The sequence below is a fragment of the Colletes gigas genome, unplaced genomic scaffold (genome assembly GCF_013123115.1).
Source record: "Colletes gigas isolate AHSC1104 unplaced genomic scaffold, ASM1312311v1 Colletes_gigas_Sc00009, whole genome shotgun sequence".
NCBI classification, from domain to species: domain Eukaryota; kingdom Metazoa; phylum Arthropoda; class Insecta; order Hymenoptera; family Colletidae; genus Colletes; species Colletes gigas.
The window spans coordinates 5,153,299-5,179,996 of record NW_025106638.1 but is presented as its reverse complement, the minus strand read 5'-3'; the positions used below and the strand labels follow the sequence as shown (position 1 = coordinate 5,179,996).

Genomic DNA, 26,698 nt, shown 5'->3' with positions numbered 1-26,698 from the left:
GCGTAAGGTTATACCTGCAAAAATAAATGAAGGCCTGTTACAAAGAAATTTGGCACTTCATATGTGGGTCATGTTCACGAGAGGATTAAATACCCGTGATTTAATCTTCGATGCTCTTTATACTAATGGAAAGGGAATAGAGGGAGGATTAAAATAAAAATTGTTTTCATTATTCTGCTGGATGGATTCGATTTTAAAACCCGCCTCTAGAGTCGGGTTAGGTCTGGGTTAGGTCTGGATTAGGTCTGGATTAGGTCTGGGTTAGGTCTAGGTTAGGTCTCGACTAAGAGTCGCGTCCCCTGTTTTGAAAATCACTGCTTCGTATACTTTGTTTAAATTTTATTAAATATTTATTTTATTAATTTTATTAGATAGTTTCTCGCGACGATTCTTGTTTGCTGACTCGTTCCGTCTCCCTCAGCCAAAATCTCCACACGTATTCTAGGAATCCCACTTTTCACTTGCACTCCACTCGCTACCGATACTCCATTTTAAACATTCACTCGAATCCGTTTGCATCGCCTCAAACACTCGTTATTCACACTCAACCGTTCAATCTACACTGTACAAATATCACCCCTATAATACTATCCTAAATACAGATTCGTATCACATTAGAAAAGGTATAGCCCTATAAGGGGGTCAAATGTGACCCCAAAACCGAATTGAACGAACGATGACTCATTCGATAGCTTATCCAAAAGAAATCCTGTGTGCCAATTTTTAACTTGAAATCTCGACCGTGGGGGTAGTAATGGGGTGAAAACGAAAATCATGTTTCTGTACAATTTCTCTCGACCTATCGAGTAAAAAAATGTAAAAAAATTCAGAGACACTTGGGGCACCGGGGCACATATTTTGGCAGATTTTCAGATTTTTTGATCGATGAATTTTTTGGCTAAAATCTTGTCGTTAAATTGTTCCGTATGAGACAGTATCGAGATCTTTGACCGATCTGAGGCTCGATGGTGCGACTTGGAAAGGGTGACGATAGCGTGGATGTCTGACATCATCGAACCCACGTATCGAGGAAATCGTCGACGTTTCGGGATGGCCGTTGACGTGCGAACGTCGACGTGGACGCATTTAGACGCGCGATTACGTGTTGCTTGATACCGTCACGTGGCCGTCGTTGTAACGGGTAACGAATTTCACGTCCCCTACCGATCCCACGGGTTTATTTACGTCGTCGGCGATTTGATTATTTTCCTTTCTGCCGCGTTTCCTTCCTGCACGTCCGCCGCAGACGTCCTTCGTGGATGCACCCACCGTACAGGATGGTCCAAGGAAAAAACAAATGAGGCAGCAAATCAAAGGGGCCTCTCCTCTTTTCCCCGTCGGATTTCCCTTTTTTAACGTTGCCCTTTGAGCAGCTTTGTGCACCGATCGTCGGTTCATCTCTTTCTCTCTTTGTTGCAGACGTACCCAGCGAGCAGTCTGTTTTCATCATGCTGAACGGCGAGGAGAGCGAGCTGAGATTCCTGAACATCGCGAACCCGAAGGTGAGCGACGAGCATCCCTTAACCCTTTGCACTCCGAATTATATTCAAATTTTGTTATCAGCAGCTCCCAACGCTTTTAAGTGTTTTAACAAATAGAGGAACAAACAAATTCAATCAAATATCTGCTTAATTTACACTGATGTTGTATTTCGTAATTTTCAAGTGTATGATATCTCTTGAAACTTGTTTCGCAAAAAAAAAGATTGATTTCCCTTCCCGAAATTTTTTTCTCGAAAACGCGCAGGATTTCGAGGGTATGTCTGTTCACCAAAAATGATCGTGATTGACTCCCACGACCGAAAATAATTTTTCCAGAACGATTTGAAATTTTTTTTTCCCCGTTGAAAAATTTCACACTTTCTCGAATTTTTTTCTAAAAAGTAGGTAGGAATTCAGGGGTATGTGTATTCACCAAAAATGATTGCAATTGACCCCCGAAACCGAAAATAATTTTTTCAGAACGATTTGAAATTTTTTTTTTTCATCTAATTAGATTTTCGGTGAGGAATTTTTTTCTCGAAAATGCGTAGGATTTCGGGGGTATGTGTAATGATCAAAAATGATTGTAATTGACCCCTGTAACTAAATATAATTTTTTTAGTGTGATTTTAAATATTCTAATTTCATCTAAAAAGTTCAGTACCTACTCGAATTTTTTTCTCGAAAGTGCGTAAGATTTCGGGGGTATGTCTATTCACCAAAAACGATTGTAATTGAACCCCGCGACCGAAAATAATTTTTCCAGAACGATTTGAAATTTTTTAATTTTGTCGAAAAATTCGTCCACCTATTCGAATTTTTTTCTCGAAAGTGCGTAGGATTTTTGGGGTATTCGTATTCACCAAAAACGGTCGTATTTGACCCCAGAATCTAGAAATATTTTTTTCAGAACGATTCGAAATTTTTTTTTGCCCGAGAAATTTGTCCACACTCCTGAATTTTTTAAATTTGAATGTGTTTAACCATTACTGGTTATTTCTACTCGCGTTGCATGTTCGCGAGTATTGTGTTGCATTGGTTCTAAATAATCAGAATATAAAGTCGACGGGAAGGTGTCACAGTCAACGCTTGGACCAACGCAAGTAGAAAGAACAAGTAATGGCCAGGCACACTGGTCAAGTCATGAATCTTTTTAATTTATTTCTTCGAAAATAACGCATCGTATGAAAAACTTTCAATCTGTATTTTTGATCCACTTTCTGGTACCACTACTAAAAAATCTAAAAATTTTTCAGAGTTAACCATCATTATACAGGGGTGTTCGGCCACCCCCGGGAAAAATTTTAATGGAGGATTCTAGAAGCCAAAACAAGCCGAAAATCAAGAATACCAATTTGTTGATGGAGGCTTTGTTAAAAAGTTATTAACGTTTAAAGTTCTGTCCGTACTGAATTTTTTTCTCGAAAATGCGCAGGATTTTGGGGGTATGTCTATTCACCAAGAATGATTGTAATTGACCCCAGCAACCGAAAATAATTTTTCCAGAACGATTTGAAATGTTTGTTTTTCGTTGAAAAAGGCGGCTAATTAGATTTTCGATATGGAATTTTTTTCTCGAAAGTGCGTAGGATTTAGGGGATATGTGTAATGACCAAACATGATTGTAATTGACCCCCGCAGCCGAAAATAATTTTTCCAGAACGATTTGAAATTTTTTCTTTCCGTCGAAAAATTTCACACCTTCTCGAATTCTTTTCTAAGAAGTGGGTAGGATTTCGGGGGTATGTCTATTCACCAAAAATAATTGTAATTGACCCCCAGAACTAAAAATATTTTTTTCAGGACGATTTGAAACTTTTGAATTTAATTGTTAATAACATTTTAACGAAGTCTCCATCAACAAAGTGGTATTCTTGATTTTCGTCTTATTTTGGCCTCTAGAATCCCTCATTAAAATTTTTCCCAGGGGTCGTAGATCGATTTTGCTGGAAATGAAATAAAATTTTTAAATGAGAAATTCACTAAATCCTTTAAATAGAATCTTGTTAATTGACATATACATATAAACACATACGCGTATTGATTAAATTTTTTTTTTTGAGTAGGTATTGCTACTCTTTTTTTCAAAACGTCATCATTTGAAACGTGGTTTTCCTATATAGTTCTGTCTTTTTTAGTCTTTTCGTGGTTACCAGGTAGCAATTATTTTGCTTCAATCGTTATTTATACGTTTGTTTCAAAAAGACGGAACTGGAGAATATACATCCGGACGCCTTCATCGTTATGTACTCTGTAATCGACAAGGCGTCCTTCCAAAGGGCTGAGGAGTACCTGGAACGTCTTCACGATCAGGACCTCCTCCGAGGGAAATCAGCCATATTAGTTGGCAACAAGGTGGACTTGGTTCGGTCCAGGGTGGTCTCTTCTCAAGGTCAGTGAATTAACATGATTTTTATCTTATAAAATCACAAGCCTCAAACACCATTAACACGTTCACTGCCACATCAAAACCCTATAACATTCTGCAAAAGTAAAATGTTGATTTTGGACCATTGTAAGCTACATGACCTAAAATTTGTTTCACTACTTATTTTCGTAACCTTGTTAAAATTCAAAAATTCTATTCAAATTTATTTCTGTCAACGTCATAACTTGAGAATTAATTTTGCTAGTATCGTAATGGTAAATCCTGTCACCCATATATGGCTGACGTGGCAGTAAAAGTGTTAAGAGAATTCAACATTCTGATACTTGATAACTACATGTCACATATTTATACCGTGGATCTCTAAAATATTTTGACATATGCAAATAACATATGTGATACATGAACATTATATAAACACGTGCAGTAATACAGTAACATATGTTATAAATTTACTGATAATGTGTCATGTGTAATGGGTTCAAACTTATTAATACTAACTACTGTCATAATTGCCAATTACTGTTATAATTTATATTACAATAAACATCAAGCATTTTTTCCATATCAACCATTGACAATTGATGAGATTTATCGTCAAACAAACCATAACCACAACCAAATTGATAACTCCAATGTAAAGTGGCCATTTAAAAACATTTAATTGTTCGAAGTTCCATTTTTACAGTAAAAAATTCAGAAACGTGTACAACAAAAGGAACGGGGCTTAAACTGTAAATTACGTTTTGCCTTGAAAAAGTATTCCAGGTATTCCAATGTTGAATTCAGTTTGGGGCCATTTTTACCATGCTTGTTCATCCATGCTGTGTCCTTTGATTTCACGTTTTGTATTTATTCTTGCACGAAAAATCATTCTCTTTCCTATTTCCGCCGCATGTGATGTTCTATGTCTAATTTTTTCCACATGGTCGTCGCAGATGGGAAGTGCATGGCGTGCACCTATCGGGTGAAGTTCATCGAGATCTCGGTGGGCATAAACCACAACGTGGACGATCTCCTGGTCGGCATTTTGAATCAGATCCGGCTGAAGATCGTGCAGGGCAGCTCGGAGAACCGGACAGCGAACGGCGGGACGGAGGGTGGCGGGCATTGGTACAAATCCAGGGGCGTGGTACGCGCCAGCATGAAGGCAAGACAAATGTTGACCTGGCTGTTCGGGAAGGAGGACAGCAAGTTCAAGAACTGCGAGAACCTTCACGTCCTTTAAACGATGGATCTCCTCTGCTCGAGGGATCTCAAATCACCGAAATTCTGCAGGGTATTCCCAAGCTATCTCAGCCAACCTTCGTCCGGCATAATCTACCGTACATTCGCGAGAAACGCGAAAGATACGAAATTGTCAACTTCGTGAAAAAGAAGGAACGTTTTTCGAGTTATAAACAAATTATTTCTGTTCGAACGAAAATTTAATTTTTTTTATTTTTCTGAACAGAGAAAGATACAAATGTATCTTTACTGATCAATGTTTAATATACAATTTCCTCGTCGATGCGAATCGGTAGATTAAATTGGTACAGTTTGGTTGGACAGCGCAGGGATACCTTGTATCCTTCGAGAATTCTTGCGAGGGTGGCCAAGTTTAAGTCGGTATTTGTTCTCTGATTCTCGTGACATCATCGTGCTTCCTGTCTTTTGTTTTTTCCTCCAACATGGAACTAGAATAGAAACCGTAAAACATGGAAAATTAATGTAAATATTTGTAAAGATTTTGCAGTCTCTTCTGAATTCCTCGAACTTTGTAACAATAACCTTGATAGCTTCGAAGATTTAGAATTTCTATTGGGCAATATTAACCCCTTACTGTAAGAATTTATAAGCAAAATGTATCGTTTTTATTTTTACAATTGATATCTGTTGGGTCGAGGAAAAGAAACTTTGCGTTTTAAATTAGAACTAAACTTGTTTATTAAACTTGATTAAACTGATTGAACGATAAAAACTGTACAGATGCATATCTATATACCTAATTTCTTCGAAATCGGTGTAGCGTTGCTATTCCATGATTTGAAACTGTCGCCTCCAGCGCCACCTCTCGGGGCCCTACGCACAACGACAACATGGCGACCGATTCGTAAATTGAGAATCGCGATTTTTATAATACGATACATAGTTAATTATTGCATTGAATTGATAACAACTATCGTTTTTGTTTAAATATAAACGTTTATTTACTGCATCTTGAAACTTGATTCGTACGACGAACGCTGAAAAATGTAATAAATTTGCTTACGTAAGGGGTTAAGCTGTATAACCTATTTTGAGAAACGTTCTAAGAAGAACAGAAGAATTGTTACGATGGACAAAATTGGCCACGCCTCGTTGCAAGAATCGAAGAGAGCGGAAAATGTGAAAAGTACGAGAAAAAAGTATGGAAAAACTTGGGGTGCGATCGAAGTGCCAATTAATAAAAACGAATGCGAGCCCGTTGTTTCTTTCCGAACGATTAACTTTCGAGTAATGTTAAGACGCGCGAATCATTATCGAGAATTTCCTCGATGACTAACGTAGTACTGATAAGGATAAGTTTTGCCATGAACATCGTGAATGTTAAATGGTTCTGTGTCTATCAACGTAACATTTAAGAGGTCCAAGGCGATGATACACGATACGCGAGGCTCGATTAATCCTTTGATCGTTAAGTCTTCATCGGCTCGTCGAAGGACAAAATACACGCTCAGTTATTTTTGAAAAAAAAACATCCAATTTCCTATGGAATAATTGGATCTATCCGGCTTAAACGTTATTACCTCGAAGCTTCCAATTTCGTCCGTCGATAAAATTAAGACGGCATGATCAAAAATACGTAAACGTAGTCTTTGTTTTTACGAGATACCTTATATGAATTCGTAATAAAGGCACTATTAACAACAATTATATCAAGTTATTGAATTTTATATTTAAAAGTAAACGGTGAACTGTAAACGATACGAAGGAACGATGGTTCGAACTCGACCACGGTGGACCTTGGTTGTACTTGATAAAAATATTTGTGCGATTCTTTTTTTGATGAAAAAAAATGATGCATGCAAAATTCGGTGCAAATCGTGCCGCATAGAATTTGAAAACTTTTTATTTTTGTAATTCGTATTTTTTCCCGCTTTAAGTCACAGGTTCTATACAGTTTTGTATATTGTTGAACTCGTCTCTTTACGAAAAGAAATATACATTCGCAGTGAAAACAAAATTGTAACTTTGAAATGTCAAAAATTGACTTTGACCAAATTTTTTTTTTTTAAGAAAAGATCCTGATAAATGGATGAATACAATCAATTATTATCAAAAAACGAGAAAGCAATATATGTATATTACAAACAATTTCCTAATGTGCACAAAACGTTCCTCAATGAAAGATATCTAACTCGTATTCGGTAGAATTTATTAAAAAGATATTTTAACACAATGAGAATAATTTCATTTTTTACTCTCCTAGATATTCCTTCATTGTTTTCTTTATATTACATATTCTGCTATAAATAGTCTGTTTAAACAGAAGTACCTAAATTCTATATATGTATCGCCTCTATATGTGAATATATGAACAAATTCTTTGGACAAAATCGTACTATTCGATAAACTAAACGTAATCTTACAGAAAAAATTTGCTTTTTCAAGGTCAGTTTTAAACATTTCAAAGTCAGAATTTATTTTCACTGCAATTATACAGGGTGTTTGGCCAACCCTGGGAAAAATTTTAATGGGAGATTCTAGAGCCCAAAATAAAAAGAAAATCAAGAATATCAATTTCTTGACTGAGACTTCGTTAAAAAGTTATTAACAATTCAATTCAAAAATTTCAAATCGTTCTGGAAAAATTATTTTCAGTTGCGGGGGTCAATTACAATCATTTTTGGTCATTACACATACCCACGAATTCCTACCCACTTTCTAGAAAAAAATTCCTCACCGAAAATCTAAAGTGAGGTTAGAAATTTTTCCCTGAAATTTCATGCGAATTTTTAAAATGTCGTAACTCCTGAACGGATTGGACGATTTTAATGTTTCAAAAGGCAAACGACGCGTATTTTAATGTAGAATATGTAGATATTCCAAGAATATTCGAAAAGTTGTTTCTTCAACCCGTAAACTGCGAAAAAAACCCCATAAAAGTAGTCGAATTTTCAAACGACCATAACTCTTACAATAGTCAATGGATTTCATTGAAATTTATGTCTAAAGTAGAGTTCATGGATACCTACAAAAAAGTATTAGACAAAATTTCTGTATAGCGTCAAACAAATTGACTAAAAATGAAAAACGAGCTTCTAAGAAAAATCGACGAAGTGCCTAAACTTGGCAAAAAGAAAAATTTCGAATCGTTCTAAAAAAATTATTTCTAAGTTCTGGGGTCAAATACAACATTTCTTGTGAATACACATACCCCCAAAATTTTACGCAGTTTCGAGAAAAAAATTCAGAAATGTGTACAAATTTTTTGACGAAAAAAAAAATTCCAAATCGTTTTGGAAAAATTATTATCGGTCGCGGGGGTCAATTACAATCATTTTTTGTGAATAGACATACCCCCGAACTCCTACTCACTTTCGAGAGAAAAAATTCAGTACGGACGGAACTCCATCAACAAGTTGGTATTCTTTATTTCGCCTTATATTGGCCTCTAAAATCTTCCATTAAGATTTTTCCGAGGTATATATCGCCTCTATTTGCGAATATATTAACAAATTCATTGGACAAAATCGTATTATTCGATGAAACAAACATAACCTCAAAAAAAATTTGCTTTTTCAAGATCAATTTAAAAAAACTCAAGGTCAGAATTTCTTTTTCAATTATATGTTCTTATAGAACGTAAAAAGATGAATTCAACGATACACGAAACAAAACTGTACAGGAGCTGTGAATTAAAACGCAGAGAAACGAATTAACAAGAGTAAAAAATTTTCTAGAGAGTGTCTCAAAGAAAAATAAGGTCCACCCTGCTGTCGATGCACGAAAGCTTCATCGATACGAAGGATTTCGTCAGTGCAAAGACTAAACGCGAATCGAGTAACCGTGTTGTTGACAGAGAAGCTCGGTAATCAAAGGGGTCAGTTGAAAAGAACAGTTCCCAGATGGCGCCGGGCGAGATTAAATTAGTTAGAAAGTCGATTCTAGGACAGGTACGGAGGAATTTAAATCGGACCATGGCGTGAATTAGCGGCCACTAATACTTACGACGTTACTGTACAATAAGACCAATTTAATCTTTTTATCTGAACTGTATATACGATAAGTTTAACGATACGGATCTGTGTACCTATTGTAAAAGCGAGATACGTGTGTTACATTATACATATATACATACCCAACGTGAATGTACTCCTAATGTTCACGATCAAATAAGTGGCTAGTCTGTGTAGATGTATGTTAAAGATTGACGTGTTTCTGTATTGCGTGTTTTCCTCAAAAGAACGGAGTACCGGACGACAGCCATCAATGTCTCGCGAGGAGTATGCTCTTTTTCGAAATTTCACGGGTAAATACGAAAGAAGAAAATGAAACACAAACACATACACACACACACACACGCGTACGATTATACACTGTCTATTTTCTGCGATCTCTATGCCTGTATATCCGAATTATACTATATATACAAAACATATACATAGACGCGTATGTATATTTAATCGAGTCAAGCTGCAGCGAGGCTGGTCCGAGCGGTGCGTCTGTTTCAGGGGCCAAATCGAAGAGCTGTCAAATCAAAGAAACGCTTTGTCGCGAATTACTTTAGATCAAAGGCGGCGTCGGGCTGAGCTAAATAGTAACTCAAAGGGATCACGACGACACGGCGAAAAGGTGGCTCGTAGAGCGTAGCGAAATAGAATTCTAAGCGTAAATGGGGGCATTATGTCAAAGGTAAGCAAACTTACGGAATAGCAGGGGACAACGATCCGAGAAGCGTTCTCGAAGGAAATAGAAAATTCCAAAGAAATTTTAATCCAAACTATGGCGTTAACTTTGCAGCATGAACCACGCTGTGGAGGAGGGGGGGGGGGGGATTGGAGTCTCGAAGTGGGTACCAAGTTGATAAGACTTTTAGCCAAACTGGGGTAGTTCATAGTTTAATGACTAAGTTGAATGTGGTGTCAAATTAAAGGATACTAACTTTGACACTAAGCTGATTAAGTCTTGCAAACGGGGAGTTTGCAACAAACACCATTTAATTGACAATCTTTGATTTTAATTGACGTTTGATTCAACGTTGATTGCCATGGTGGTCACCGGTGACCGGCACTTTGAACTTACGTGTTGCGATATTCTAATGCTTGTAAAATTGTAAATAACGGTGCTTTCAATTTTTAACAAATTCACTATTGAATTATCGAATATTTCTACGTTTCGCGTTATAATTTGAACAAATGGGCATCTTTGAACATGGAAAACTGGCGTGGTAGTTAAATTACACATCGTTGAAGCTGATGTTACATTAACCTCAAAGTTGTGGTTGATACGACTAGTTATTATAGTTAAAGTCTCAGAAATTAATGAAGATATAACAAATGTTGAATATGAAGAAAGTTTGCCGAATGTTTAAATACAAATTTCGACAAGTAATATACAAATAATATATCTGTAATTTTCAATGCTTCGTCTGATAAACTTTAAGTCGAAAGTGCTGTCGAGTCGAAGAAAACTATAAACTGGACCAGTTCGCGGTTCGTCTAGGGACAAATAGACGAACTGCAACGATACGTAAACGAAATTATTCGTGTTCGAAAAAGTGACCTTGGATAGTCAGTTCATTTCGATCCAAAAAAAAATGTTTTCAATTTAAACGAACATCGGGTACTAAATTTTATTCAGACACTTAAAAGACAATATTATATTTAAAATATGAAACTCGTAAAAGCTAAATTAAATTACGTGAAATTTGGCATCGAAAAACGACACGAAAATATGAGTAGAATAATCAAAAAGATAGTTCGTAGAAATTCGAAGATCGAATCTAACCTCAATTTTATTTATTTCAATTGATATTCCAACGACGCCTTTTTCGACTCAACGTGTACCGCGAGGCCAGCTCGCTGCAGCGCCGCCATTAATAATAAAGCCGGAATAAGAATAATGGTAAATTAATGCAGCAATCCCGTATGCATAAGTGGAAATGGTTCCTTCGCCGACATTTTGCTCGCGTACCGAACCGAGAGCCGATATAACGACGTTGTCGTCGACTAATTTGTTCTAGTCCGTATTAGTTTGCGAACACACAATATTGGTTTGCGTCGTCGTCGTCGTTGTTGTTAATTTTTACATTTGAACGATCGCGAACGCAAGCAGCCTCGCAAGGATTCTGTTCAGAGAGGCGTCACATCGACGAGGACCTTAAAGAAAAAAAATATTCTTATCAAGTGCCTTTGTGTATTTTTGTAATTTAAACTAACTCGATGTAAGTCTTACAAAAATACAACCAGTGTAACCATTAATATACCCATGTCGATACACGAAACGCGGCGCGATCTTCTTCACTTTTAACGATTCGTTACCGGTACATCATCTCAACGACTACTTTCTCTTCTTTCCGTTTCGTTCACCTTCTTTTTTTTTAACGTCGATTATTTCTCGTTCCTCGTTTTGTCCAGTTAACTTCGAGAGTGAGCACATTACAGGACTCGAAATGACGTAAATGACAACGCGTCGTGTAGTTCGAACGAAGATCCTTCGGGACAAACGTTGCATCAACCGATCGACCTCCTCCCCGCGACACGTTCATTCGATGTTACCACACGGTTAACTGTTTGTCTGGAAAAATTATCGATGTATTTAAAGCTGTAATGTTATCGTGTCTGTTCGTTGTAACGTGTGACGTGACAATACTGCCATCTCTTCGGTCGACAGAGACACGAAGGGATACGCTTTGACGCGAACGAGGCATCCATGGATCCGATGAATCGCGGCCGCGTCCTCTAGCGGAATATTTTAATGTGAGATTACATCTGTCATCCAAGGAAGTCTGACGAATGGCTCTAATCCCGAGGGATTATTGTACATCGGTAATAATAAAGAAATTACATCCGAAACCATTTGGTCTCTGTATCTACCTACAACAAAAATCTACGTAAGAAATAAGGGGCACGTGTCTGGAAAGGGATTTTAAGGAGACCAGTCGGAAAATCGCGCCTAGAATGTTTAATTTCTTTATTGGGTTGATAATAACGTAGCTGTCATTGTTGTCTTCTTTTAGTGAGGAGGAATGATGTCTTTGGGGTTACCAGCGATTTTTAATGTGGCTGTGCAACTAATATTTTTCGGTCTAAGAATACTATTTATTTTGGAGAAAAGATGTTTTGGATGGTGTATGCCATATACTAGATTACGCTGCACTCGTTGTTATTTTTGTCACCTTCGACGCAGATAACAGCCCACCGTTAAAACACTACTGATTTAACCTCAAAGCATCGAAGTCCAGAGGTGCCAGAAAAGCACCGACGGTGCCCTACTCACACATGCCAGATCACGCGTACGTGAGCTCGTGGAGTTACGGAAAAGGCAAACTGACGCTTGCCCTCTTTCTCGATTCTCCGAAGCTGCCCGAAGTAATTTCGGACCGCCTCGTGGGAGTCGAGAGAGGAAGGCTCATTTGCCTTCTCGCTTTTGAACAACTGAAATTCGACCTCACTTCGACGGCATACGATTCCAAGTCTCGACTGCCCAGGTATTTTTTACTTTCCGACCTATGTATGTAGACGAACATAAGCAAGGTACTATAATGGAAAAAATTTTGTGAAATTTTTCTTACGGAAATACACGTTTTAAGGGGCCATTCTACCTTGTAGGCACGAAAAATACATGTTTTTTTGTGATTTTTTTTTGCGGACTATTAAAAAGTAATTAATTCCGTGTCTTGTAGATACATTTACTATATATTTAGCTATATTTACGAATTTTTGCTACTCATAATATCTATTGATTACGCTGTTTTTGTTGATCAACAAACAACAGTTTTTACGAACGGCGCCCGACTGCGTATGTGATATCTTGCGAACAAATTATCCGAAATCCAAAAACCAACGGTATTCTTAATATAGATGAGTGTGGATATAGCATGAACTAGGATCTTTTCAAAAGAACAAAAAATGGCAAAATGGCAGCTATTTTACGAAAAAATACTGAATATTTTCATATATTCGGCTGCCTTTTTGTTAATAAAAGAAAAAGTATTGCAGATATCGCAATTATCCTAGTTCATGCTATAGGGAGACTAGTTCTAAAGATACTGTATAAATTTCCTGTTGATATCTTGAATAGTTTTTCTGTTATCACATTCGCAGTGCCGAAAAATGTAGTTTCGAGAAAAACAGCTTTAAAGTTTCACGTCCAGTTGTTATACCTACGCGCGGTACATTTCAGCAGGTTATAACTTCGTTAGTTTTCAGAATTTCAATTTAATATTTGGTAGATATATTTTCGAGACTACATACTAAAAGACAATGCAAATAAAATTCGATTTTTTTAATCCCACAAAGTAGAAAGGCAACTTAAAGTTTTACGTCCAATTATATATCCTTACGCGCGGTACATTTCAGCAGGCTATAACTTCGTTAGTTTTCAGAATTTCAATTTAATATTTGGTAGATATATTTTCGAGACTACATACTAAAAGAAAACGTAAAAAAAATAAAATTCGGTTTTTAAAGTCCCACAAGGTAGAGAGGCCCCTTAAGGCCCCCCGATCATATTTGAATTATTGAAAAAGAATAAATTCTTTTTTATTATTCCTATGTATGGGATAATGTATAACCATTACTGCTGGCTACTGCCAGCCTCTCACAGCCTCTGCTGGCTTCTGCTGGCCTCTGCTAACCTCTGCCAGCATGTGCGGGCTTCTGCGTGCCTCTCCTGGCCCCTGCTGCCCACTGCTGACCACACCTGATACTTCCGACAACGTATAACGATTACTACTGGTTACTGCCAGCCTCCCCCAGCCTCTGTTGGCCTCTCCTGACCTCCGCTTATATTTCTGGCAACGTATAACGATTGCTACTGACTTCTACTTGAAACTCCTTGGAATTTTTGAACCAGCTGGAAAGCCCTGAAACAACTGGAAAGTCCTGGAACAGCTGGAAAGTCCTGAAACAGCTGGAAAGTCCTGAAACAACTGGGAAGCCCTGTAATTTCTTGGAAACGCCGAAAATTCTTGGAAACCCTGAATTTTTAGCAAAGTTCTGAGTTTCAGGACTTCCTAGTGGGTTCAGGGAAACCAAGGAGTTTCGGGGAGTCTTATAACTAAGGTAATGATTTGGAGAGGAAAAGAAAGGTAAAACATGATGAGAACACATAGAATTTTTTGTAATTATATCATTTATTGCCATAGATTTACATTATACAATGTTTTAATACATATATATCATGGCAGAAGTTGTTAACAAGGGTCAGCAGTGGTCAGCAGGGGTCAGCAGAGGTCAGCAGTGGTCAGCAGGGGTCAGCAGAAGCCAGCAGAGGCTGCGAGAGGCTAGCAGTAGCTAGCAGTAATGGTTATACGTTGTCAGATGTATCAGAAGTGATATCTGAAATGATATACATATGTCCGCTCATATATAGGAATAATAAAAATGAATTTATTTTTTTTCAATAATTCAAATATGATCAGGGGGTCTTAAAACGTGTATTTCCGTAAGAAAAATTTCACAAAATTTTTTCCATTATAGTACCTTGCTTATGTTCGTCTACATACGTAGGTCGGAAAGTAAAAAATACCTGGGCAGTCGAGACTTGGAATCGTATGCCGTCGACGTGAGGTCGAATTTCAGTTGTTCAAGTGAGAGAAGGCAAATAAGCCTTCCTCTCTCGACTCCCACGAGGCGGTCCGAAATTACTTCGGGCAGCTTCGGAGAATCGAGAAAGAGGGCATGCGTCAGTTTGCCTTTGTCGACTTTCTGTAACTCCACGAGCTCACGTACGCGTGATGTGGCATGTGTGAGTAGGGCACCGTCGGTGCTTTTCTGGCACCTCTGCTCGAAGCCAAGTGTTCAAACAGTTGAATCAACCGATTGTTAAACAGATGCGCCGTCTAGTGACAAAATTAGGAAGGACACGCTCTTGTGGAACTGAATGTATGTATTGTTCATCATAAATCATTTTACAAAGGCCTGTTAAAATCGAAGTCGAGCAATTGATCTTCCTTACAAGTTACACGACTTGCACAGTTAAGATTCCTTTCTCAAAGATATACTGAAACTCCAGATTATAAGGTCCATCGGAAAAACAGAGATTGTCAAGTTTTAAGATTCCTCAGGATATCAAAGTTTGCTTCGAAAAAAATGCATTCGAAAATTTTTAACGGACGTAGCTCGGATTATCTAACAGCTGAAAATTCTTTTATCATATCGAAAGAACATTTGCAACAAACACGGGGCGTAAATATACGATAATCGATAACAAAATTATGGGTCTTTGTTTTCTAGCAACCACTGCATTTAGGTAAATGATGCATTATTCTTTTTACTACAAGATATTCCATTATCCGTTGGATTAAACCTTTCAACGTAATGGAGCACCGTCGCAATACATTAAAAAACATGCCACCGAGTATGTTGACCATCCCTGAACTTTTCTAGAAACAGAAATCTCGAAAAATCTTAGAACTTGGTAATACAGTACAGCACTTTGATGCAGAGATCTCGAAATCCTTGAAAATCGACTCGAAAGTGATAAATCGATTCTCTGATTATCGGCGATCCGAGAAATCGAGTTTCCAACGATCGATTTAACGAGAACGATCGTCTTTCCTCTTTTACGACGATGCACACGATCCCAACCGCCGAGGATCTGCACTTTTTCAATTTTAATACCCATCGTAAATCTTATCGCGGCGCTTAGTTGATAAATAACCTCTCGCCAGACGCATGCGCCCTGTGCATCGATTATTTTGATTGGTGCCAGATATTACCAGGCTCCGGTCGTGGCAGTCTGCCACGAACGAAAACGAATGTCGACTTCTTGTAACCTCGAATACGGCCGGAGGGAACGATAACAAACGATATTCCACTAAATGTGAAACATATCGAGCATAAAAGGAACAGCAACGAAAATGTAACCGACCGATATGGTTGAATGTTCGACCGGATGGCGCGTGCTCAAAATCTCGTGTCGAGGAGGGTGAATAAATTTGAAATAAATACGCTTCGATTCGTCGTACATACGTGATCGTCGAGCTCCCCCCTTCGAACTAAAAAAATTCAGAATATTTCCAACAAAACAAAGTTTTATCAAATTGTGTCGTAAAATTTCTATAATTAGGTAAATAGCATTTAAATTTCTATAAAATAATGTAGAAGATTAAATTTTGATGTTCAATCTTTTCGACAAACTTTTAAATTGGATTTTAAAACCCCCATAATTTACATTTTATATTAATAAAAGTTTTTAACTTGTAACATTATTTATAATTGTTATAATTGTTATAATAACAGTTTTGGGAACACCAAATATAGGTTACAATATTTGTACGTTTACTTGGTTCGATATTTTGATAGTTCGTCCCTCCGTGATAAAGATTTTCGACGGTTCGAACATTATCGAGGAATCGATGAGGATCGAGAGCCAAGATGGCGACTGCCAAACCAACCACCTGCAAAGAAGCAATACGTCGATGGGAGGAGGAGAACGGACAGGAAGCTTCTACCGCGACAGAAGTCATCCTGAGCTTTCAATGGCCTCCCATAGAGAAGATGGACAATGCTTTGGCGACTTTGGTCAGTTGCGAGAAACTTTCTCTGTCGACAAACATGATCGAGAAAATTGCAGGTAGGTATATTACACATGCTTCTCTTCTTATATACCGTTACTGTAGTGATCGAATCTTTAATTTCATGCGGACTTAAAAATTTGTGGCGCTGCTGGCTGAGGTTAGGATCTCGTGAGATTCGTAGGAGGCGTGAAAAGGAAAGTAGGGGGCGCGTTTTGTCTTAGCCTGCTAGTGGACTGGGATATTAGGAAGCTTCTTCTTTTTTTCTTTTTTTTGTTATTTTTCATGATTGGTTACAGTACTTGGGGTTAGGGCCCTTTAATCTGCATTTAGAATGAGTGTTAGTGCCTGGGTATATTTATGTTAGTGTAAGGTTGCGGTATTTCTTGTCTTCGGGCTCGAGAAAAAACTTTCAAAAAACCTCGTTTTCATGCATCATGCGATAAGTATTGGTGATGGGGGTTGTTAGTTTAGAATGAATCTGGGTGTTTTTATTCGCGATATTAGGAAGTCGTTCGAGGAGTGTATATATAGCACCGAGGGGTTGGCCAGTGCTTGTGAGAGCGTGAGCCCTCTGGTGGCGAGCATGGGAGGCCACGCCACAATATCATTATCATTATCATTAACATTAACATTAACATTGACAAAATTCAAGTCCATGTCTTCCTCAAACTTAGCATCAACTGCCCAATTTGATAATAAAATTCTGATTTTTAGATTTCAAATTTATACTATTTAAGACGCGCATACTGGACACTTCATAAAATATAAAAATATTTAAAAAATGAGATTGTTAAACAAGAAATAATTCCATTTTTAATAATCGAGATTCTACCATTTTTTCAAGTTCAAATTTATTATATTTAGCATTAATATTCTCTTATAGAGAATTACGATTTTTCAAAAATTCAGTCGAGTAAATTTTTTACAAGTTTTATTAGAAATTACGAATTTTTCGTTGCAACATAGTCCAAAATCGGCCTATTTGTACCATCCTCCTTTGAAATTTAAAAAATGGTAGAATCTCGATTATTGAAAATGGAATTATTTCGTGCTAAACAGTCTCATTTTTTAAATATTTTTATCATTTACGAAGCATCTAGTATGCGCGTCATAAATACCATAAATTTGTCGGGGATCGCGTCGCGTTGGATACGCTGGACAGCGTCCGATCGTCGAGGTGCAGCATCATTGGGCGCGTGCAGCAGACTCAGGATGGGTGACCACGAGAAAATACCATAAATTTGAAATCTAAAAAACAATAAAATCTCGAATATTGGAAATGGGAATTATTTTTGTTTAAATTTCATTATTTAAATATTTCTATATTTCATGAAGTGTCCAGTATGCGAGTGCTAAATATTATTTTGAAATTTAAAAAATGGTAGAATCTCGATTATTGAAAATGGAATTATTTCGTGCTAAACAGTCTCATTTTTTGAACTGTCGAATTATATTAATCGTGGCGCGATTACGCATCAATTAAGGAGGTCGTTTAGCACCTGCGGCCCATTTCACGTGACCCGTGGCGTAATTCCATTTACATACATGTACATCGAATTATACGGCCTGTCGAACGCTCGTCTCGTTCATTGTTTTTGCGCGTTTTGCTCCGCTCCGTGCAAATTGGAGCATGTCTGCACCGACTACGGATTCTTCTACAACGATGCAAATTTACGCCCTATGGCCAAAACTTTTGTCACGGATACCCTACAACGCTGCGCCAAACGCTTCAAAACGCGAACGATCGATTCCAATTACACATATAATCCAACAATTTTGGTCGTGAAAGTAATCCTTTATGCGACTTTGCAAGCTCCCCGCGTTTATAAAGATTTCGAACTTGGTCGATTCATAATATTTAAACAACGCGTATTTTAGTGGAGAATATGTAGAAATTCTAACAATATTGGAAAAGTTGTTCCTTGACACAGTAAAGTGAGACAAACCCCCTAAAACTGGTCCAATTTTCAAACAGCCATAACTCCTAGAATAGTAAAGGTATGTCACTGAAATTTTTTTCTGAAACAGAGTTCATGGGTACCTACAAAAAAGTATTTGACAACTTTTCTATAGAACGTCAAACAAAATAAAACTTTCTTATAACAATTTGAAGGTTGCTCTGTATTTAAAATCGTTGAAACAAAAATGGTGCGAGTTGGTCGTAAAAAATAAACTTTTTAATACTTTCAGTTCGTAAATTTTACCCTTTAGTATTGTCTTGCGGAGTAGCTTTTATGATTTCGTGTTTGGATTGCCTCGTACGCGAAATATTACGTGTGTTACGATTACTATGTTGTTTATGGTATCTAATGTATCGTTTGAAACAGCAATGATGAATTTGTGGCCTTTTTTTTTTTTTTTGGTCCTTTTCTCTTGTGTGACTGCAGTACCTTGGGCTGCGACCTATAACCTGCACTTAGAAATGTATAGTTAATGTCTGTGTGTAATTTTGGTGGGGTGGTTTTATTGAGTTGATTTCATGTGTTAGGATCGAGGGAAAAGTTTCAAAAACCTCAATGCATTGGTATGTCGTGCGACAGTGGAGATTGGGTGTTAGATATTTGGGATGAGTTTGGGTGTTTTCATGCGGATCTTTAGTGGGAATTCTGCGCGGTTGTAATTTCCTAGGGAGGATACTAAGGGGTTTGGGTGCTGAGTGTTATTTTCCTGGGCTTTAGTGGCTAGTGTCATGATGTATTCGTGCAGGAGTTTTGTTTTTGCTTCTCTGTGGAGTAGTGCTGTGGAATAGGATCGGGGTTTGTTGAGTATAATCCTGAGGTATTTATTTTGGATTTTTTGTAGTGTAGCTATGTGTGTCCTTGCGGCGGTGCACCATACTGGTGCGCCGTAAGTTAGGATGGGGCGGATGCAGGTTTTGTAAAGTCGGATTTTTAGTGGGATAGGAAGCGGGCTGTTTCGAGCTAGGAACGGGTAGAGAATGCGGAGGATCCCTAAGCTTTTGCAGGCTCTGTCTTTGGTATTATGTTGCCATTTTAACTTGTTGTCAAACCATATTCCTAGATATTTAACTTTGGAGGACCAGTTGATAGGGTGGTTGCTTACTATTAGTTTATCTGGGTTCTTTAGCCTTTTTGGGGTGAAAATTATTGCTTCGGTTTTGGTTGGATTTAGTGCTAGTTTCCATGTGGTGGTGAATCGGAGGATGTTGTCGAGGTGGTTTTGTGTGTGTTTGGTTGCCTGTTTGATTTGCCACGAGGAGGAGTAGATGGCTGTGTCGTCTGCGTACAGGGCTAGTTTTGTGTTGGTGCTTTTGGGAATGTCGTTGATGTAGATGTTGAATAGGATGGGTCCCAGGACTGATCCCTGAGGTACCCCGGTGTGCAGGAGCCTGGGTGAGAAGATGGAACCATTGTAGGAGACTGTGGTGAGCCTGTCCGTGAGGTAATTTTGAATTATTTTGATTAGGTGGATATGGAGGTTGATGTGGTGCAGTTTGAGGAGGAGGCCATTGTGCCAGACGGTGTCGAAGGCCTTCTGGAGGTCTAGTAGAACTAGGACCACCGTCCGGTTCTTGTTCACCTCCAGAGCAATGTCCTCCTGTAGCCTTAGGGCTTGCTGGATAGTGGAGTGTTTGGCTCTGAAACCGAATTGTTCTTGTATTAGGATGTTGTTGGAGGAGAGGTGTGCGTTGACTTGGATGAGAATTATTTTTTCCAGGATTTTGCCGAGTAGGCTCAGCAAGCTGATTGGCCTGTAGTTGTTTGGGTTTAGTGCGGATTTCTTGGGTTTGGGAAAAGGTATTATGCGAGCTGTTTTCCAGGCAGTGGGAAAATAAGCTAGGTGGTATGACTGCCTGAAGATGTAGTAGAGTTGGAGGGTCATTCTGGGAGGAAGGTGTTGGATGGCTGTGATTTTGTCTGGGCCAGGGGATTTTTTGTTTTTTAAGTTCATGATCAGTCTGAGGATTAGTTGGGGGGTGATGGCTGTGGTGATTGAAGGGAGGGTGTTGGTGTTGTGTAACTTGTAGATGAAATGCTCAGTTTCCTGTTCGATGGAAGAGTTGGTGAGTGTGCTGGGTGGGAGGTGGAAAGCTCTGGCAAGTGATTCCGTTTTGTCTGCGTTGGTGTAAGCTATGGTGTTGCCGTCGTTGAGTGGTGGAATTGTGGTTTTGGTTTGTTTTAGGGATTTGTATGTCGACCAGAGCCTGTTGGGATTGTTAGCTATTTGGGAGATTTTGTGCTGCCATGCTGTGTTCTTTAGTTCGCGGGTCTTGGATTGGATTTGGCTGGTGAGAGTGTTTCGGAGATGTCTATGTAGTGGGTTGGCTGTGTTTTGGAATTTGCGTCTGTATCTGTTGCGTAGTTTTATGAGGTTCAGTAGCTCGGTGTCTGGTTTTATTGTTTTGTGGTAGGCATGCGTGGTGGTGGTTGCTCTGTTGAAGTTTTTTCTTATTGTGGTTTGAATTTTGGTGATTTCTCTGTCTATTTCCAGGGTAGAGTTTAGATGCGGGTTTATAGGGTAGTTGTTCCCCTGGGAGCGGAATAGGTGCCAGTCAGTGGTGGAGAGGGTGCAGTTTGTGAATTGGATGTGATTGTTGGTGTGCTGTAGGATTATTGGGAGGTGGTTGGAGGGTAGGTCGTGTATTGTGTGGCATTCGGAGTAGTGGGTGGAGTTGGTTAGGAAGATGTCTATGTTGGATGGTCTAGCGTGAGGCTGTTTGTGGGAGTAGGTATCACTGTTGAGGATGTGGTAGGAGTTTTTGGTCATGTGGGTGTACAGTGCTTTGCCGTTACTGTTGGTGGTGATGTTGTTCCAGCAGGGGTGCTTGGCATTGAAGTCACCCCCGATGATGAATTTTTGGTTGTGGGAGGTTAGGGTGTCCAGGTCATGCTGGGAAAAACGTTTGTCTGGGGGGAGGTAAGCTGCTCCGAGAATGATTTTAGGGTTGGTGGTGAGTTTGATGAAGATGCCCTCTACTCTGTCCAGGAAGGGTTGGGGGAGAGTGTCGTACTTGAGGTTCTGGTGGATGATGATTGCTACTCCTCCATGTGGTGTGTGTCGGTCTTTCCTAATTACATTGTATCTGGGGAAGCGGATGACATCGGTGGGTTTGAGCCAGGTTTCTGTGATTAAGGCTAATTGAATTTGTTGTTGTTCGAGGAATATTTGGAGCTCAGAGGTTTTGTTGATGATGCTGGTTGCATTCCAGAGAAGTATCTTGGGGGGTAAGTTAGCCATTTATGAGTTCGGCGGCTTCAAGGAACGCTTGAAGTTTCTGAACTTTAGAGTTACATGAGCTGAGTTTTGTGTACAGAAAGTCGAGGGCGAATTTGTGGCCTCCCATGCTCGCCACCAGATATATACCGAGGGGTCGGCGAGTTCTTGTGAGAGCGCGAGCCCTCTGGTGGCGAGCATGGGAGGCGACGCCACAGTATCATTATCATTAACATTAACATTAACAAATTCCAAGTCCATGTCTTCCTCAAACTCAGCATCAACTGTCCAATTTGATAATAAAATTCTGAACGAATATTTTTTTCATTTCAAGTAAATAATCCATCAAAAACACTTGATACAATGTTAATTGTTGTTAGGAATAAAGCACAGAGACCTATAAAGTTCTCTTATCCGATACAGGAATAGCGAGTCTGAAGAATCTAAAGATCCTAGCATTAGGTCGTAACTTGATTAAGGGTTTCACCGGTCTGGAGGCGTTGGCAGACACCCTCGAGGAGCTCTGGATTTCGTACAATCTTATCGAGAAGACGAAGGGCATCAACGTGATGAGAAATCTCCGTGTACTGTACATGTCGAACAATCTAGTGAGGGAATGGAACGAATTCAGCAGACTTCAGGAGCTCGCGAACCTTCAGGATCTCGTCTTCGTTGGAAATCCACTCAACGATAGTCTCGAGGTACGCATTACTACCTCTCAAACATTTACCAATCTGATGCATAATCCTCAAAGTAATTTTCATTTATAACAATTGTTAGACTTCCTCTAGGAATCTATGTGCCAGTTACGGATAGAGTTTCCAAAAATTATACTTCAATTCCTTGCCACAAAGAACGCAATTGTTTTATTCGAAAAGAGAATTTTTTTGTTATACAGAAAAAAAAATAAGGGAATTCCACAATTGGGAATCTTATTTTTGTATAGGAAGATCATAAATTTCTTAAATGTACGTTAATCGTTTTTTGTATTTGTTCAGTATCGTTTGCTTGAATAATATTATAATTTTATATTGTGCTTGTACATTTTTAGTTACCTTGATGAACCTATGATAAAACAACTATTTCTGTAATGATTTTTAGTTGGAACAATGGAGGTCGGAGGTGGCCAGACGCTTACCAACGTTGGAGAAATTGGATGGCGAACCGATCATTCGGACGGAAGAATATTCCTGTCCGAATCAACCACAAAAATCTGATTGTCCATTGCAACCAGAAACTACGTAACATAATGTTGCAGAACATTTATAGATATTTTTGTTAGAAACTTTTTTGAGACATTTTCATCTTCGTTGCTTTTGCAATATTTTTTTGTACGCTTATAAAATATAGTACAAACAATATTTCTTAGAATTTTACCGACGAGTAACTGTACAGAGAACAACTAAAAATAAAAATATGAATTTTTTGTCTGCTTTATATGATTTTCCGGTACCGGGAATCGAACCCGAGCCTCCTGGGTGAAAGCCAGGTATCCTAGCCACTAGACCATACCGGAATAGTTTTGTCTGTTTTATATATAATCAATATTTTTGTATATGTATAGATGATATTTGAAGGTAAAGTTTATTTTTTTTTAACGGAGTTATATTTTCCGATACACTGATCGATTCATCTCGACATTCTCTATAACAAAGTATAAAGGCAGTTGTAACGAAAAACCTTTACTTTAGTAGATATTTTAATTTAAACGTGGAGTTCTAGTTTTAATCAGAGTTTGACTGCCGTACCGACAATCTGACTGCCATACCGACCTGAAAATTCGGAGGTGACTTTAGCGACCTCTTCTCATGGATGGCGGTCAGTTGAGAAACTATTCATTGAATTAGTATTGATAGGCAAACAGTTGTCGTATTGCATAAATACGTGTGAGTTGACTATGGAAGGGATTAAAAAATTTAAAATTCATTTCTGAATCTGTTGGTAACGTTGCGAGTGATACAAAAAATGGTAATGGGGTCTCGGGAGATTTAGAAACAGATTTAGAAATTAACACAAAAGGAAGTGAGACAGAAAATGAAATTTTTTACACACGAATTTTATTTGATTCCGAGTCTCGGGACCCCATTACCATTTTCGTATCACTCGCAACGTTACCAACAGATTTAGAAATTAACACAAGAGGAAGTGAGACAGAAAATGAAATTTTTTACACGCGAATTTTATTTGATTCTGAGTGGATAACATTGGATTTAGAACTGCAATGGTAAGAAGTACGATCTCAGATGTTCGTACGTGATGCAGGCATAGATGAAATACGTAAACGACGTTGTACTTAATGCTTTTTTGTAACATGCTAATCAGAAGTACAGACAAAGTATATAATAAATGTTAGAAACAATGTTTTTTCCGTGTCACACGTTTGTAAGCCCCGTATTAATTATAGACGTTTTAAATTATGTTTTTCTTACAAGAGTAAAAGTTTTCTCTCGCCAATCAACATTTTACAAGAAATTTATACCGAAATTCTATCAAAATTAACAAAAACTTCTGACTGATTAGATTGCAATTATTCATATTATTGAATTTTAAGACGATTTAAGAGATAAATAGAATTTCCCGTTAAGGACGACGTTTACGGAGACGCCTGGCCAAATTTCATTCCAGAAGCATTATCGAAACTATTATCGAGAGCCTTTGACGGGTACGTGACACATCCCTATAGATATCGATTTTACAAACAGTCTTAGGTACACATGCAGCGAGGCTTTGTGATCCGACGTAGAGTTAATACGCGTGCAGAGTACGCCAGCGAACCAACCGTGAACGAACACTTATATACCGAATCAAACAGTACATGTGCATGAAACACGAGTACGCAAAGCGATTTGCATCATTTAGAAATGAACGTTTTCAGCCATGCGAAACAATTAAACTCTGCGTGGTGAAGACACAGACGAGATATAGGATAAACAAACAACAGGATGTATCACGCTAACTGAAATATCCATATGGTAATAAATCCGAGACGCAAGCGAGGTATTGAAACATTAAAATCCTCCAATCCGTTCAGGAGTTCTAATGTTTTAAACATACACATAAGGAGAAATGTTTCTGATCACTCATTGGATTTTTGGTGAAGAATTTTGTTCTCGAAAGTGGGTAGGATTTCGGGGTTATGTCTGTCCGCCAAAAATGCTTATAATTGACCCCTAATTTATAAAATAGAAAAGTATACGCGAGTGGTGCTTATTATTCGTAAAAATGAACCACACAGGATACCTTTATTAATTAAATCGCGTGCATATTCAATCATACGCAACACTAATTTTAATAATGATGTTGAGCTAATCCATGCTCTGTAGAATCCCAGCTTGCTTCTTGATGATCCTGAAGCAGTGGCCAGCGTTTTGGTCAGCTTTTGAGCATTGGATAGCTAATCTAATTAATAAAAGACGCGATAAGTCGAGATCGCAACGCTAATTAATAATATAAAAATTCCAAACGCGATGGGAATCAGGAGCAGTAAAACGAAAGTGCAACCAATGAAAGATGCATAACCAACGAAAAGAGTTAAAAGAATTTTCAAAAGAATTTGTCTTCAAATAAAAATAACCTGCCTAATATAATGGTTAACCAAACACCTGCCTAACTATAAATCTAAATTCGTTTATGATATCAAGAAACAATTCTAAATTCGCAGCCATTAGCTTGGTGCCATCCACGAAGAATAACTTTTCTATCGTGGGTGACACCGATTACCAAGTCTCACCACGAGGAGGTTGCTGCGAGTGGAGACCCGAAGGGAGATAGATGGAATCAAAGTTCCATCGATCTCCCTTTTACATTCTTACAAGCTAGATTACTAAACTAGGAAGATAGAAGGATGCAATGTTCCTTTGATCTTCTAGTTTAGTTGTACCAAGTAATTGTTTCGTTTAAAAAGGGATGTCGACGCGATGTCGATCAGCAGTGATCGACGCAAGGAACGAGATACGCGACACGAACCGAGTAACTGGTCAAAAGGTTCAGCTCCGTTGCCTCTTGGCAAGTCCAATCGAAGGAGAAGTGATACGACGCACCCGACACAGAGGTTCCCCATTTCCCCCAAGCATCCCGTTGGGAGCCAGCTGGACCCAACTCAAGATGACTGACAGAAAGAGGGAGCGTGTATCGGGGCTACCGTAGACAGGAACAGTCCCTGATCCCCTCTGCGGCCGAAATTCTCTTTCCCTTGGATCGTCTCGCCAGAGAACGGCAACTGACCCTTCGGACTAGCTAAACGGCCGATCACTTGCTTTCTACATTAAAGCAGTGGTGACCGGAACAAGAAACGAGAGAACGGGTGAACAAGAAGCTAGTTGGTAAAGAATTACTTGGCATATACGCAGACGCATACATGGGAATCGTCGATGCTTATATCTAATTCAAATGTACCAAGTAATTATTCTGTTTAAAAAGGGGTGAAGCTATACAACAGATCTTCGGATCGAATCAACACTGCCCTTGGTAGATTGATTTCTATTTCTAGAAATCGATCTGTCATCGGCAGACGATTAGATCTTTCGGACAAACTGGTCGGCCGATTACATGTTCCAATCGATGAAACAGCGGTGATCGAAGCGAAAAACGAGAGAACGAGTCGAGAGAAGCTACTTGTTAAATAATTACTTGGCAATTTTGGGAGACGCATACAATAGAGACTTACAATTAACGTCGAAGCTCAAGTATAGTCAAGTTGAAACTAAAATTCGGACGATAGAAGGAAACAAAGTTCCTTGGATGTTCTGACTTAGTTGTACCAAGCAATTATTTGGTTAAAAAGAGGGATGAAGTTAATTTGAGGGACACGCGACGAGACGCGACGCGACGCTGAACCGTGCAGCGGATCCGAGGATCGAACCTACTGCCCTTGCTAACTAGATCTCTATAGGATAACGGACGTTATCTGCGACTCCGAATCGAAGGTCTCCATTTCTCCAACGCAAC

At 38.6% G+C, this 26,698-nt stretch overlaps 2 protein-coding genes and 1 non-coding gene across 12 annotated transcripts in view; 2 read left to right on the top strand and 1 right to left on the bottom strand.

The window, feature by feature from the left end:
• Nucleotides 1–7,615, top strand: part of LOC122397281 (GTP-binding protein RAD) — a 114,593-nt gene extending 106,978 nt beyond the window's left edge. For all 10 annotated transcript variants that reach the window (XM_043396378.1, XM_043396383.1, XM_043396377.1 and 7 more), the window contains 3 exons: nt 1,420–1,502; nt 3,687–3,873; nt 4,806–7,615. In XM_043396378.1, coding sequence (XP_043252313.1) covers nt 1,420–1,502; nt 3,687–3,873; nt 4,806–5,095 — 560 coding nt within the window. In that variant the 3' untranslated portion in view covers nt 5,096–7,615. The remainder of the gene's footprint in view (nt 1–1,419; nt 1,503–3,686; nt 3,874–4,805) is intronic.
• An 8,797-nt stretch (nt 7,616–16,412) lies between these two features.
• LOC122397294 (dynein axonemal light chain 1-like) lies at nt 16,413–23,143 on the top strand. Its single transcript, XM_043396406.1, has 3 exons — nt 16,413–16,632; nt 22,175–22,452; nt 22,853–23,143. Exons 1-3 carry the CDS (start codon nt 16,434–16,436, stop codon nt 22,994–22,996), a joined length of 621 nt encoding a protein of 206 aa, XP_043252341.1. The 5' UTR covers nt 16,413–16,433; the 3' UTR covers nt 22,997–23,143.
• A 52-nt stretch (nt 23,144–23,195) lies between these two features.
• Nucleotides 23,196–23,267, bottom strand: Trnae-uuc. Its single transcript has one exon. It is a non-coding gene; the product is annotated as a tRNA-Glu (tRNA).
• Between the last annotated feature and the right edge of the window lie 3,431 nt (nt 23,268–26,698).

Coding starts and splice junctions, on each gene's coding strand:
- LOC122397294 (XM_043396406.1), top strand. CDS start 16,434: ATGGCGACTGCCAAACCAACCACCTGCAAAGAAGCAATACGTCGATGG. Junction 16,633..22,174: donor CATGATCGAGAAAATTGCAG/GTAGGTATATTA, acceptor TATCCGATACAG/GAATAGCGAGTCTGAAGAAT. Junction 22,453..22,852: donor CACTCAACGATAGTCTCGAG/GTACGCATTACT, acceptor AATGATTTTTAG/TTGGAACAATGGAGGTCGGA.